This window comes from Bidens hawaiensis, unplaced genomic scaffold, assembly GCF_021521415.1.
Source record: "Bidens hawaiensis isolate Kalapana, Puna unplaced genomic scaffold, B.hawaiensis_p1.1 tig00001721_1, whole genome shotgun sequence".
NCBI classification, from domain to species: Eukaryota; Viridiplantae; Streptophyta; class Magnoliopsida; order Asterales; family Asteraceae; genus Bidens; species Bidens hawaiensis.
The window spans coordinates 3,023,444-3,038,294 of record NW_027491098.1 but is presented as its reverse complement, the minus strand read 5'-3'; the positions used below and the strand labels follow the sequence as shown (position 1 = coordinate 3,038,294).

Sequence of the window (14,851 nt, the reverse complement as noted above, 5' to 3'; positions counted from 1 at the left end):
TGTTTATTACATTTTCTGTTTGTACGATATATAATATATGTTCGTTAGTAATGTCTTTAATAATATTCTCATTTAAATATAACAATTAATTTCCACGTTTTTAATATATTTTTTATTAAAATATATGTATACATGGTATATATATTTTTGTATCATATTTTTTCACCTTTAAATATTTTCAAAGTCAACATAAATTTTTTTAATCTTTCTAAAGTTATTTGAAAATTCATTTATTGTAAAACGTTTTTATGTTTTGCAAGTTTAACAAAATATTAATGTCATTGATTTAAAAGTTTGTTGCAAGATTGGTCAAAAATAAAAAAAAATCATAATTTTTTGAAGTTGACTAATTCCAATTTTTTTATATTTTGTAACTATTTTGAAAATATTTTAAAAACAGGCTATTTTAAAAGAGTATCAAATTTGTTATGTATAGAATTACGACCAAAAAATGTTTTTATTGATATATCTTTTTGGTTTAATGGTTTAAGTTAGAAAGATGTTTTATGTTGTCATTTTACTTTGTTTGTTGTTGTATGTTATTTTGTTTTAATAAAAACAACTTTATTAATGTTCAAATGTTACTCATTATTAAATATATTTAATTTGGATGCTAATGTTTTATTATATTTTCAGGTGGTGAATCAAAATGAGTTTCTTTTGGTAGAATGTTTGAAGTTGATGGTGGTTTAATATGAAAGAACATGTTTATGTCTTTTGTTGATATTTTTGGTTGTTCGATGTACATTAACTTATTGTAACTCTTAACTTTTAATATCCAGAACATGTAAATGGTTAACGTTTTGGTCCGAAAGTTTGAAGAAGTTTTGTGTTGCTTGAATTTGTTGTTTAAATTTATTATGTTTGTTGACATGTTTTTCCACCCGTGTGTAACACGGGCTATACCCTAGTTCAGTATAAAAAAGAAAAAGATTGTGTATAAAACTTGAGATCGGGTCCTTAATAATTTTTTCACGTGGTGCTCAGCTCATATGACTCATTTATTATTTTTTATTATATAAAGTATAGTTTTATATAGTTATTATATAAAATATAAAAAAAGTATATAATTATAAATAACAGATTCATTTAAATTCGTGAATCTAGTAAAACTCGCTATTAAAAGCTTAGCTCGAGCATGCTTGATACAATTCAAGCATGGGCTCGTTTAAAGTCAGCTCGACTCGAGCACTTAACGAGTTGGACTTAAATAACTCACGAACAACTCAATTCATATGCATTAAATTATTCTATTTCATACAATCTCAATTTCTCATAAAATGAAATGTAGAACCCTATTATAAAGTAGGTTTTGTCAATTTCTTATATGTTTGATAAAGCTATTGTTATCCATGTTTACCTTGTTGTCCTTAACCATGCCAACTATTGGTAGTGGGACCCTGACTGATAGACTAGTCTAGCCAAGGGGTTTGTTAAAACCTATACGTGTTCTGCTTACGGTGGGCCGGTAGCATGACTTCAAACTCCTTTGTGTCTTGCACCGACACATTTACATATGTGTTGCCCACTTGCCTGCGTACATTGGGGCTACCGACTAGGGATGAGTGATTTATGTACGATACCGGTCTCGATACTAAGTTTTGAGTTTTTGGTATCGGTAGGGTACCGGTATTTCCTGAATTTTGTATGAAATATCGATACTGAACCGAACATTTTGTTACCGTACCGGTACCAAAAGTGTGCGATTTTCGATACCGATCTCATCCCTACTACCGAACCATTATGTTTGTGTGTAATACCATTATGTTTGTGTGTAATGTAGAATGTATAACACGAGAACATTTTTTGGGATTGACCCGGTGGTTTACGAAAAGTGTTTTGACTAAATATAACCTTTATAATTGCTTTATAATTGTTGGAATTTTTAATGAAAAAATAGGTTTTCAATAACTTTGGACAAGGATAATTGTATTCATACATTGTCATGTAATTAATTATTTATGGGTTTGTGTCCTCCTATAGTCTATGTGAGGGTTTTGCAATGAACTAGCCCGTGTTTAAACCGGAGCTAAAATGAACATGATATCGATCTTTGAAGTTGAGTGGTTTGAATTAGTAACGGGGAACTTGAGTTATTCTAGTAGAAATTTGTTACATATGTAATATGCTAACAAAATATTTTGTCATAAATAATATAGAGGTTGTATTTTGGCATAGTCATTTCATATCAATATTAAGAGTTTTGTTTTAACTCATAAAATGACATTAAACATGTCATGAATAAAATGACGATTTTATTGTGTATAATAAAACCATGTCATTAGTCAAATGAGAGTTTGTCTTTTGGTATGAGCACTTTAAATAACCTTTTGGTTCATTTTCTATATATGAAAAAGAAATGTAAGAAATAAAACGGGAGATCAAGTTCCATATAATTTAGTTGAAATGAGTACCCTCTTAATCATCATCTTCATTTTTTCACTTAAACTCAAGAACACCATTTTATCTGGTGAAAGCTCGGGTGCGAGAGCCTTCTCTGAAAGTACACAAAGTGTTTCAGTTGTTTTACCCTGTAAGACAGGCGGACTCTTTAATAGATACCCGAAATCTATTTTAAGGGAAGCGGTTAAATATGTGCATCAACAAACGCTCAATGTGTACTGTTTTGTTCATCTTTTGTTGTAGTAAATGGAATTGGGCCAAGAACAAGAATCTATAGCCACACCAAGAAAAACTAAGACGAATGTGAAGATATTCAACAAGTGGACGACTCGAGTCAAGAAGTTTCTGTAGAAGTTTTCACCAAAGACATCGACTTGAATCTTTATATTAATAAACATTGTACTTTATATTTATTTCATTTTCAGCTTTGTATACGATACTGGACTACGGTATTTCTATAGTATAAGGGAATATCGCTATACTTATTTTATTTTATTATTTTTAAATAATACTGTGACTCATGTCCTACAATAATAAATCTTAACTAGATATGTCATATCCCATTTTCACCGCTAGTTCTTGCGTGACCATTTGATACTAAAGAAACAAGTACAGTACGTTGCATATATTTGTCACAAGCACATGATCTAATCCCAAATCTATCAAGAACGCAAACATTTTACTCACGAATCAACACAAGAACAATGAAATACAAAAGTTCCAATATGATGAACCTCCAAATCAAAAGATAACGAAGAAGAGATTGTGATGAATACACAAAAGTTTCAGGAATGATTTTGAGAAATTTTCAAATTTGATTATCTACCAAGAGCATACATCTGCCTTTTTTTTATAATACACCAAATGCCCGCAAGTTGTTCAAAGAGTCAACAAGTCAACTATGTAGAAACATATGAAACCAGTAAACAAGCTGATCAATTAACCAAATATGCACATTTGGAATTGATAAAGACAAAGACATGTTTATATTCAGCAATATTAAACTTTCATACGCAAACAACGGCGATTTTTTTCTTGATTTAGGTGGCTTAGAGAAAAAAAAGTGTTTTTAGGTATTGAATTTGAATTTAATTGCTTTTAGGTAATCCTCCATCTGAGATGGCGGATTACAGGTACACGTAAGCAAGTTTTCCACCTGTGTATCCAGGTCGGATGCCATGTCAAGGGTAACACACATGGAATCCTCTATCTGAGATAGAGGATTACGTACACTCATTTTAGAGAGGATTGTCACACAAAGTGCTTGTTACGCTCGTGAATGATTGTATTCATCATTTGAAATCCTCTATCTGAGATAGAGGATTGTCACACAAAGAATATATGCTTGCTACGCTCGTGAATGATTGAATTCATCATTTGAAATCCTCTATCTCAAATAGAGGATTGTCACACAAAGAATATATGCTTGTTACGCTCGTGAATGATTTTTCTTTTATTGGTCTTTTATTCCAATGGCAAATGGTAAAGCACCTAAAAGAAGTCAATAAATGGTGATATACATATGAAGTCTTATATTTTTAAAATAATATTAAAAACAAAGGTGGGAGGATGGGTTAATAGACTCATAAGGTTTCGATGGAAAGAAGTCAATAAATGTAGACAACCAAAACAATTGTTTTCGTGGGCAATTCTTCCGCCGCAGTTCCTCGACCTTTTATCAAAAACACTAAATTATGGTGCTTTATAATTTGCCATCGGAATAAAAGAACAATCATTCACGAGCGTAACAAGCATATATTATTTGTGTGACAATCCTTTTTTTGAGATAGAGGATTTCAAATGATGAATACAATCATTCACGAGCGTAACAAGCATATATCCTTTGTGTGACAATCCTCTATCTCAGATAGAGGATTTCAAATGATGAATACAATCATTCACGAGCGTAACAAGCACTTTGTGTGACAATCCTCTCTAAAATGAGTGTACGTAATCCTCTATCTCAGATAGAGGATTCCACGTGTGTTACCCTTGACATGGCATCCGACCTGAATACACAGGTGGAAAACTTGCTTACGTGTACCTGTAATCCGCAATGGAGGATTACCTAAAAGCAATTAAATTCAAATTCAATACCTAAAAGCATTTTTTTTTCTCTAAGCCACCTAAATCAAGAAAAAAATTAAACAACGGCCTTACAAGCGAAAAGATGTCATCTTCTGCCGTACCAGCTTTGCCGACCACCAGGAGTACGAAGGACCACAAGAGCCATCACACGACTTTCCCAAATCGACAGCTAAATGGAGAAAACAAACGAAGGCAAAAGCGATTGGGAGCATTGTCTGATACTGCATATTATATTAATTAAAATTTAATATATTATTTAAGTTGATCTATTATTTAGTTTTCTTATTATACACTAATTGTGTTTCCTTATTTTTTTATCTTTTATTTTATATGTTTTCTTTTCCTACAAATTGCAATCGTTTCAAAAGAAAAATAATCAAAAAAAATTGTCCCAAATCGGTTTTTTCTTCTTCTTCTCTTATTGTTCTTGAAGCCTCACACTATACGTGTTTATTGGGAGTTTGACCATCTCAAATCAGTCACTACCACTGTCTTAAGTGAATGGTGATGACCATGTCGTTAATTGATGAAACATTAGGACTAAAACTTTTAACACAAGACTATTCGTGCAATTAACTCTTTAAAATAATACCAAACAACATAACAGAAAAAACCTTCCATCACGGCATCACCCCACGTAACCACACATGTTGATGGTTGGTGCAACAGTATTAGACATACTATTACATGCTTCTACTATGCTTTAATAATTAAGTATTATATAAACGGAAATTGACATTAATCAGACAATAGTATAAGCTGTTACACAATGTAAACATAAACCTTCTTAAACAGATATCACAGCACTCATCTTCAACTACCAAACAAACAAAATCCCCATTAAACAAAATTAGTAACTAGTAAAAAATCCAACTCTCTTTAAGCAATAGCAGGCATATCCTTGAGCCAAGCATCCAACGGCTTACCAATCGAGTAAACAATAAACCCGATCTCCCTCAACTTCTCAGTATCCACAACGTTTCTCCCATCAAAAACAAAAGCCGGCTTCTGCATGTTATCATATATCCTTTTGTAGTCTAGACTTTTAAACTCATCCCACTCGGTCAAAATGCAAACAGCATGAGCATTCTTAGTAGCCTCATACGCGTCCCAAACAACCGCCACTTGTTTGACTGTGCTCGGGCTCATGGGCTGCAAATGAAGCGGGTGGTCCCAGTCAAACTTGTTCAAAGTCAAGTCTCTTTGGATCTGATCTTCGGTTACTTGCGGGTCATAGATGCTCACACAAGCCTTGTCACCCAGCAACCCTTTGCACACATCAATAGCTGGTGTTTCACGCGTGTCACCCGTGTCTTTCTTAAACGCAAACCCAAGAATCGCGATCTTCTTATTGGAAACCGTGTTAAACATAGAAGCCACAACACGGTTAACAAAACGGGATTTTTGGTAGTCGTTGATCTTAATCACTTGTTTCCAGTATTCCGCCACTTCGGGTAGACCGTTGCATTCACAGATGTAAACCAAATTCAAGATGTCTTTTTGGAAACAAGAACCACCGAACCCGACACTCGCGTTCAAGAACTTTGGGCCGATTCGCGTGTCTTTTCCGACCGCATACGCCACCTGGCTAACGTTAGCACCGGTGGCTTCACAGAGTGCTGACATTGCGTTAACAGAAGATATTCTTTGTGCCAAGAAGGCATTTGCAGCAAGCTTTGACAGCTCAGCAGACCATAAATTGGTTGTGATAATGTTTTCTTCCGGGACCCAATGGGCATAAACGCTTTTTAACGCCTGAATTGCCTTTTGACCTCCTTCGGTTTCCCGACCACCAATAAGAACCCGGTCTGGCTTAAACAAATCTTCAATAGCGGTTCCTTCAGCAAGGAACTCCGGGTTTGAAAGAATCTGGAAGTTGATACCTTTACTGTTATGAGTCAGAATCTTTTCAATTGCTTCAGCTGTTTTCACAGGAACAGTTGACTTCTCAACTACAATTTTGTCTGACTTCGACACATCAGCGATCATACGTGCAGCACTTTCCCAGTATGTCAGATCTGCAGCTTTGCCAGCACCGAGACCTCGGGTCTTGGTCGGGGTGTTGACTGACACAAACACAATGTCGGCTTCACAAACGTGTTTCTCCACGTCAGTGCTAAAAAAGAGGTTCTTGCCCCTGCATTGCTTCACAACATCATCAAGGCCCGGTTCATAGATTGGGAGCTGATCACTGTTCCAGGCGTTGATACGAGGCACGGAAATGTCAACCACCGCCACTTCAATGTCGGGGCATTTGAGTGCTATGACCGCCATGGTGGGCCCACCGACATATCCGGCTCCAATGCAGCAGATCTTCACCATTTCTGCAGGTTCCAATAGATGTGTAAATCTTATGTTTATTTTGCGGTTAACCATTAGACAAGATCAAAGTCAAAATTATAGAAATAATGTTGACTTAATTTGTGCATAATCAATATTAGATCAGATCTGAATTCATAAATATCTAATTACAGATAAACACTAGTTACACGAGTTCGAAAGCTCGAACCGAGTCACCGACAGAGAAATTGTTATAATTATCAAAAACCATTGCATGCATTAAGAGAATACACTCAGATCTGAGCAGCTAGAAAATCACAACATGCAGTAGAGATCATAAAATAAACAAATCTATCAACAATTCAATCTAATTTAACCTAAAAGTGACAGATCTAACTCAAACACTTCCGATTCACAACAATTCACAACAGATTCGCAGCAGATGACCTAAATTGAGCATATTAAGATGATAAACAGCACTAAAATGATAAGATCTTAAATTAACATAAAATAAACTGGATCTATTCGAGAAAAAGTAAAATTAACAACACACCTAACACCAATTTCGATGAATCAATGACCTAGATCACCAATAATAACATGAATAATATATAAGCGTAGAAAATGAAATTGAATTAAGTATGTTCATGATGATGAAGTGATAATAATAATAATATTACCTGTTAGGTTGATCGTGGATTGAAAGAGTGTTTACTTGGTTTTGTAATATGAATGAATAATGAATGGAATGGAAGAAAGCGGGTAGTTGTTTATATAGTTGTCGAAATGCTGCTGCTGGATCTACCTTTAAGATATTAAAAGTGGACGCTAATATTCAATTATTATTTTAAAGTATTGAGTATTTTATACGCTGAGATCTTCTTTTTTACTAGAGTAAACACTTTTATTGTTATAGTTATAAGGCTGATTTTTAAATACGTAGATTATTTTATGTGTCAAATGATAATAAATCATTGTAGCGTATACACAAAGAGAAAGTCATGTTGTTGTCACCTATGATACCATAAAATAATAATACTTTAATAGTCTACATCTTTGCTTGACTCAACCATGAAAGTCATTATATCCCTCAACTCCTCAAGGTGCCCTTAACAGATTTTCGCTACGTCAATATCATTCCATATGTATTGTAACATTTGATACTATATATGTTTTATAAGAATGAATTTTCATTTTCATGTGTAAAGACTAAAGACACATTAAAGCAATAGATGTTTCGGAAGGAATGCAGGGCATAATAATGTGCATTCACAAAAGTATGAATGAGGTATCAAAGGCTACAAATAAATAAAAGTAAAGAGTACTAAAGTTGATAATCTAAATTGGCTCACAAACCTATCTTTAAAATGACATATTTATTTTATATAATACATTTTAAACTTAAAAGTCGGATATCTAAACATCTTTGGTTAAACTTTGAAAAAATAGCCACTTTCCCAACTATTAATAATGCTTTAAAAAACAAAAACCATGAATTAAAGTTAATATTGATCTATTAAACTCTCTACATTCACAAACAATTGGTTTTTCGCTTAAAGTCACACAAGGTATCAATTCGATCCATATTGGCCAGGTTATGTAATAGCCCCTAAATTTATCTTTGATGTAAAAATTAATTATATATCATTTGATGTAATATTTAGCATATAGTTAAGTTTTTTTTCCCCTAATAATATTTGTTTATGTGTCACAATATTACAATCTTTAACAATTGGTTAGGATACAAAACACGCACATGGAACAAACATGTAATATTTTTTATGGGTTTGAATTTTGATGATATGACACACTTAGATGATGATGTGATAACTTATATGGTTGCTACATGAGAAAAAAATGTGATTAATTACATGCTAATTTTATTAATAACTTCTGCATTAAGTTATAACATAGCATATATAAATTTGGTTTACATCAAAATTTAAAATAATAGTTCATTAGATAAAATAAAAGTTGGTATAAACCAATATTGTTATATGTAAAAGGAGTAGGGGCAAAAATGTAAAGTAGAAGAAAGTTTGGCTAGTAAGTTAGGCAGATAGTTTATATTTATAGTTGAGTGCAAATTGCGATTTGACCAAACTGACCACGAGCGGTTGGTGGGCGGTGGCATAGCATTTTGACAACCATTGACGCGGAGAGCTTAACGCGTCAACCAGACACATTTGGCGGAAAAACACGTCAGGGGTAATATCGTAACATCACTTTCTGCTTCTGTGGTAGGAAATAGAATATTGTTATTTTTATTTTTGGAAAATTATCAAAACGATCATTTTGAGAGACCCAAATTATCTTTGTCAAACTGTTGGATCTGGCATGTTTTGAACAAATCCGTCGACGCTGGCAAGTTTTGAACCAAATCCGTTAGCCAATAAAAACAAGCCATGTGCTAACAAATCTGTCGACATTGTCAAATTTTATACCAAATACGTTTCACATCGACATTTTTTGTCCTACCAAATCCATCGACACCAACATGTTTTAAACCAAATCTCGTTGTCGTCCGTACCACATTCTCCTCGAGAATTGGAGCTAAAATATGTTTTGAGTTTTATTTTAGTATCATAATAAGATAGTTGTTCACTTATATTTACACTTTTATAACTTTTAAAATATAAACTTTTACGAAATGTCAAATATAACTTTGAGACGTGCTTATTTTATCTATGCGTTGACATAAATTATATTCAAAACCGATTCGGGTCAAAATTTTATTGAATGTTTGATAAAACTTTAACCGGGCTTGGTTTTGAACAAAGTTTATGTCGGCATGTAGATAAAAATAAGGACGTCTCAACAACATATTTGATATTTTATACAACTTTATACATTAAAAGTTATTAAAGAGAAATAAATTATGAGTAAAGTTAATAAAATTATATTATATTAAAAAATTAGAATTTAGGGATCTAATGAAGTGCAGACGGAATTAAGTTGAAATTGGTCAGAACGGATTGAGTTCAAAATTGGTCGAAGTCGACACGTGTCGTCTAAGCGTTGGATACACAAACTTGCGGCGTCGACGGATTTGGTTCAAATTTTACCGGAGCCGACGAGTTTTGAAAAGAGTGTTTCGGAATCTTCAAAAACTGAAGGACATTTTGGTTTCTTTTCCCTAAAACTGGCCATTTTAGGAATTTCCCTTTTATTTAACATTTGGAAGTTTTGAAATTATCTTTGGTGGTCATACGGAAGTAGCTTTTATAACCTCACACGTTATGACAAGACTGTTAAGCCAGACGGGAAATGCTGACCCACGCATAAGCATTTCAGTGTGTTAACTCATCAAATTCAGACCATAACGTAAGCGTAAATAATAATAATAATAATAATAATAATAATAATAATAATAATAATAATAATAATATAATTTTTATGACCTCCGCATTGCAACGGGTTTATTAAACCCAAAAAAATATACGTAAAACCTTGAATCATGTAGGCGTGTTGCGGCATGTTAACTCGTCAAATTTAAATTTGTAAATAACTCTAATAATAGTTAAATAATTTTATAAAATATAAGGTTTATTAAAATTTAAAGTAAAGCATTAAGGTTATATTATATTTTACATGTAGTACAACTGTAGCATCAGTTTTAAATTTTATTGGTCCAAATCATTTTTTATGGACATTTGGTCAATTTTAAGAGGTCCTGATGATATATTTCAATGCGTGCGAGTACAATGAAGTAAAGTTGAGTTTGTCCGCATCTTGTCTAGGCATTCGGGATATAACATGATTTCTGATTAACTTTATGCGTTCACATAACAACCGGTAAGTATGCAACTATGGCAATTCTGTCCTCTTTGTTTGATTGTTTACAAATCTGAGCCTCAACTTTGTTTTATCCCACTTCAGATTATATAGTGATTAGTGATGATATAAAGGGTTATAAAAGAGTATCTAATACATGGGTCATTAGGGTTCAAGTTACATTAGGGGTAAAACACATACGGGTAAAAACGTAAAATTTGGTAAGCCTTTTGTTTTAACCATCAACATCTAGATATAATTTGGCTTTGAGTTTTCATATAAGCTGGAATATAATTTCATATAGTACTATCTATTGAGATTCTTCATTGCAATCATTTTGCAGATATTGGACTCGCAGATACAGATATCTGCCATGACATTCGTTTTAAGAAACTTGCCATAATTTATGCAACTGGAGGTCTGTCAAAACCAAAAAATTATTTCTTTTTTACATTTAAATATTAGTTTACTAGTTTGAGGCCCGTGTATTACACGAGTAATTGTTGAAAATTTTAAACTTTGACCATTAAGTGAAATACATTCAACAAATTGTTCATTTAATACAATTACAATTAAAATTATAGAAATTACATAACTAAGATTACACAAATATGTTACAAATAGGTAAAATTTTCCTTTTACTACACTACATTTGTGATTGTATTAGCAAGTATACATTGTTTATCAAAAATCAAAATTTTTAGTCCATGTTTGTTTGTAACTTTTAATAAAGTAACATATAAGCCTACTTATAACTCTTGATATAACAATATATAGTTGTCTGTGTGACAAAAAAAATGTTCTCCAAGTACATACCAACTCTTGATAAATGATAATATATATCCATGATACTATAAAAAAATATTCATACATATAAAATATCATAGCTTTTAATCAATTATGATGTCATTTGAGAACATCTCCTCATGTTTATCCAAAAAAACATGATTATCCCAAAAAACATATACCTGAACTTTGATGATATAATTATTCTTAGAATCTTTACAATTTGAAATTGATTTATCATGATAAATTTGTTGTCATTAATATTCCGTGTATGACAAATTTTTCATTGACTTTATATTTTACAATTAAAAGTTGTATAATCAAGCAACATAAAAACCGAAAATTTAAATATAACGAATGATTTGTTTATTTCATATTAATGTAATTGCCAGAAAAATTAAAAATACATACTAACATTAAAACCATGTTCAAATAATAGTGATTATTCTGAGTTAAAAGAATATTAGAATATTTAAAGTTGCATAAAATGAATGTAGTGATTCTTATTTATAATCGTTGAAAGTAGGGCTGCCACTTTTACTCGTAACATGAAACCCAACTCAAGAAAACCCGTACCTGAACCCAAACTAACCTAACCCAAGAAACTTGAACCCAAAAAAATACTAACCCGAACCTGAACCGAAGTAATTCGAGTTGGTTCTTGGGTCCGTATTCTAGGTTTTCAACCCGAAAACTTTTAGTTTTATATCATTTATATTTTTAGGTATTAAAGGCTAAGCATTAGCCACTGACGTTATCAGAATTTAGTCCAAGTCGATTGTTCTCATTCCACATATTATGAATCGAATGTTTATTGTTTATTATTTTGAATATAAACCATAATAAACACTTTAATTAACACATCAAAATCCACTAATCGTCTCTTGTAAATCCATATGGAGAATACTTGTTATATGTAGTAATGGATTTAGTTGGAATAAACTTATAATTTTAATGTCATAAATTAAAATGACTTAAAAGATAAAGACTATATATGAGAATTGGTTGAAAAAAAATGTGAGGAAGGCTATGGTATTGACAAGTGGTAAAAATGGTAAGCTTTTATTAGAATAGATAGATATATAGATATTGGGTTTATCATACAATTACTTTTACATAACTTAGTATATACATGTCAATTTAAACTTCCTAATCAACTGGTAGAGATAATACCAAGTTAAGCAAACTTGTTGTTGGGATTAGTGAAGTCCTTGGGCTCGGTTCTATTGAACTTGACTATTTTGAATGTTTAGAAGGCCCTGTTGGTTTTCTTGTTTACCATGCCTAAAACACTATATTAGTCTTTTATATATATCATGTATATGTAATTGTAAATCGTGCACTGAAATAATATAAGATCATTAGTTGCAGAGGCTGGACATGTGTCTCATTAACCGAACCACCATAAATTTCCGTGTTCGTGTTTCTTTATTTTTCTCGTTTATTATTGCATGTTTGTTGTAAATCGGTTATTCAACTGCGCAACTTTGGTTCCTAACTTCATTTCCGAATTAAATCTCTTTATTTTTTGGTGGATTGTCATCAAATTCTTGGATATAAAGATCGTGCTAACGTTGATATTGTAAGCAGTTGATAACTTGATATTGCAAGCGGTGGAGTAAGAGTATTATTTATGAATCTTCATCACCATGGTATGATCTTTTATCTTTCATCATAATTATTCATAGGTTTATTGGATTTTAATAATCCCAAATGAATGATATTGTCCGATAATAATCCTTATTTATTTTATCGTCACTTGCGGTCTCAAATCTAAAAGAGTTGGACCCCAATGGTCTCTAATTAAAATAGACTTAGTGGCGTATAACTTTTTCTGAATTTCAAACTAATGTATTAGGACTTTTGATAAGAATGAGGATACGAGTAAGTTATAAAACCTAGTTCGAAACGGTGCTTCAACATACATAGATATATTTACACTGCTTACAAACAACCTCATACTTATGAATGACCTCAAACATACTTGATTATGGAAAAATAGTTACAACAAGCAATGGAGATAATTTGATATTCAGATTAGCTATGATGATCGATAATGTTAAAAAAAATAGATGAATGTTGTTTGTTGATGAAGAACCTTGATGACGATAATGATGAATTGTGATGGCTACTGAAGAAACACTAAGTGACCCCGGGCAGATTACGGATAATCTGGAGGTTAAGTAGATGTTTCCCACGAGGGTTAGGTCCGGCAAAGATGGTTGTTCTTCTGATGACTTGCAAAACAGACACCGTGAGCTCGTCACTGAGAAGGGGGGGTACCTCCTTGTGACCACCCTCCGGCGTGAGAATCAGACTAGATTGCTCTTGAATATAAGTGTATATTAAGAGAAATAGCTAGAGAGAAGATAATGATACCGTTCCAAGGTGTTGGAGTATTTATAGCCGAAGGTAGGTGTCCAAGAAGGTACAGCCGGCTGTATTATATTCCATTTCTACCAACTGTGGGCTACGCACGTGCCGTGCTGGTGGTTGGTGGGTAGGCAGCGGCTGATAGTGACATGGCCGGCTGTGTACTATTCCTTTTCCACAAACTGCAGGCTATGCACGTGTCACGACAAGGGTTGGTGAGTAGGCAGCGGCTGATAGTGACATTAAGTACTAGAGCGTGCTGCTCGTCGTACTGTTGTTAGTGAGCTGTCGCAGCTTTGGTCAGATATTTTGTCCATACCTTGGCAGGTATAGTACAAAAGGTCCTCCAGTAGCGTACGGACTGGCTCATTTGGGCGGGAGAATTCCCGGCTTTGGGCGGGAGTATTCCCGGCTTTGTGCGGGAGTATTCCCGGCTTGCTCATTCCTTCTTCAGGTGACTACTGAATTATTTGAGAGTTAGTGCCTTGTGCGTGTAGCCTTGCTGTGCGGGTAGCCTTCCCTGATGGCTAGTATCCGTAGCTGTGGGAACAGGCGGAGTACGTCACCATTGGGAGGCTTTTCCTGCGGGAACAGCTTGCGTACTGCGCGTAAGGACGTCGCGTCTCTGAGCATGGTTGGTCATGCGGATCCAGTTGGTCTTTGCGCAGACGTCCCTCAGGAGTCTTGCGAGTTCAACTGCGCAGACGTCTCTGTTTAAGGTGAGTCTTGCGGGTCCAACCGCGCAGACGTCCCTGTTCAAGGTGAGTCTTGCGGGTCCAACTGGGCTCTGCTAGGACTTACCTCTTCAAGTCCCCCAGTCCAATGTTCTTCTCATTAATTGTTAATAAGTGAGGTGAACTTTTGGACTTAAGCAAGGGGTTTTGAAAAGGGTTTAGTTTTAAGGTTTTCCATGGGGATTCTTCCCGCGGAAGTCCTAATATCACGTGCAGAATTTCCCACTGTTCTGCTTGATCTTTGGGTATGATGCGGGTATGTGTGTAACCTCCTCGCAAGTCGGGAGCGTTGAGTTTCATTTGTGTAGATTCTCCACGGGGTTTTGGTAGTTTTAAACATAGTGATCAATTATGTTAAACAACCAATTCCATCTTGGAGCTTCCAACAATCTAGTTCTCAACGTTCCCGCTAT

At 33.7% G+C, this 14,851-nt stretch overlaps 1 protein-coding gene across 1 annotated transcript; it reads right to left on the bottom strand.

Annotated features, from left to right (window-relative positions):
* Window positions 1–5,249: 5,249 nt before the first annotated feature.
* Window positions 5,250–7,577, bottom strand: LOC143596246 (UDP-glucose 6-dehydrogenase 3-like). The gene is made up of 2 exons (XM_077075075.1): window positions 7,452–7,577; window positions 5,250–6,815 (listed from the first exon to the last, which is right to left on the bottom strand). Exon 2 carries the CDS (start codon window positions 6,811–6,813, stop codon window positions 5,371–5,373), a length of 1,443 nt encoding a protein of 480 aa, XP_076931190.1. The 5' UTR covers window positions 6,814–6,815; window positions 7,452–7,577; the 3' UTR covers window positions 5,250–5,370.
* Between the last annotated feature and the right edge of the window lie 7,274 nt (window positions 7,578–14,851).

Coding starts and splice junctions, on each gene's coding strand:
- LOC143596246 (XM_077075075.1), bottom strand. CDS start 6,813: ATGGTGAAGATCTGCTGCATTGGAGCCGGATATGTCGGTGGGCCCACC.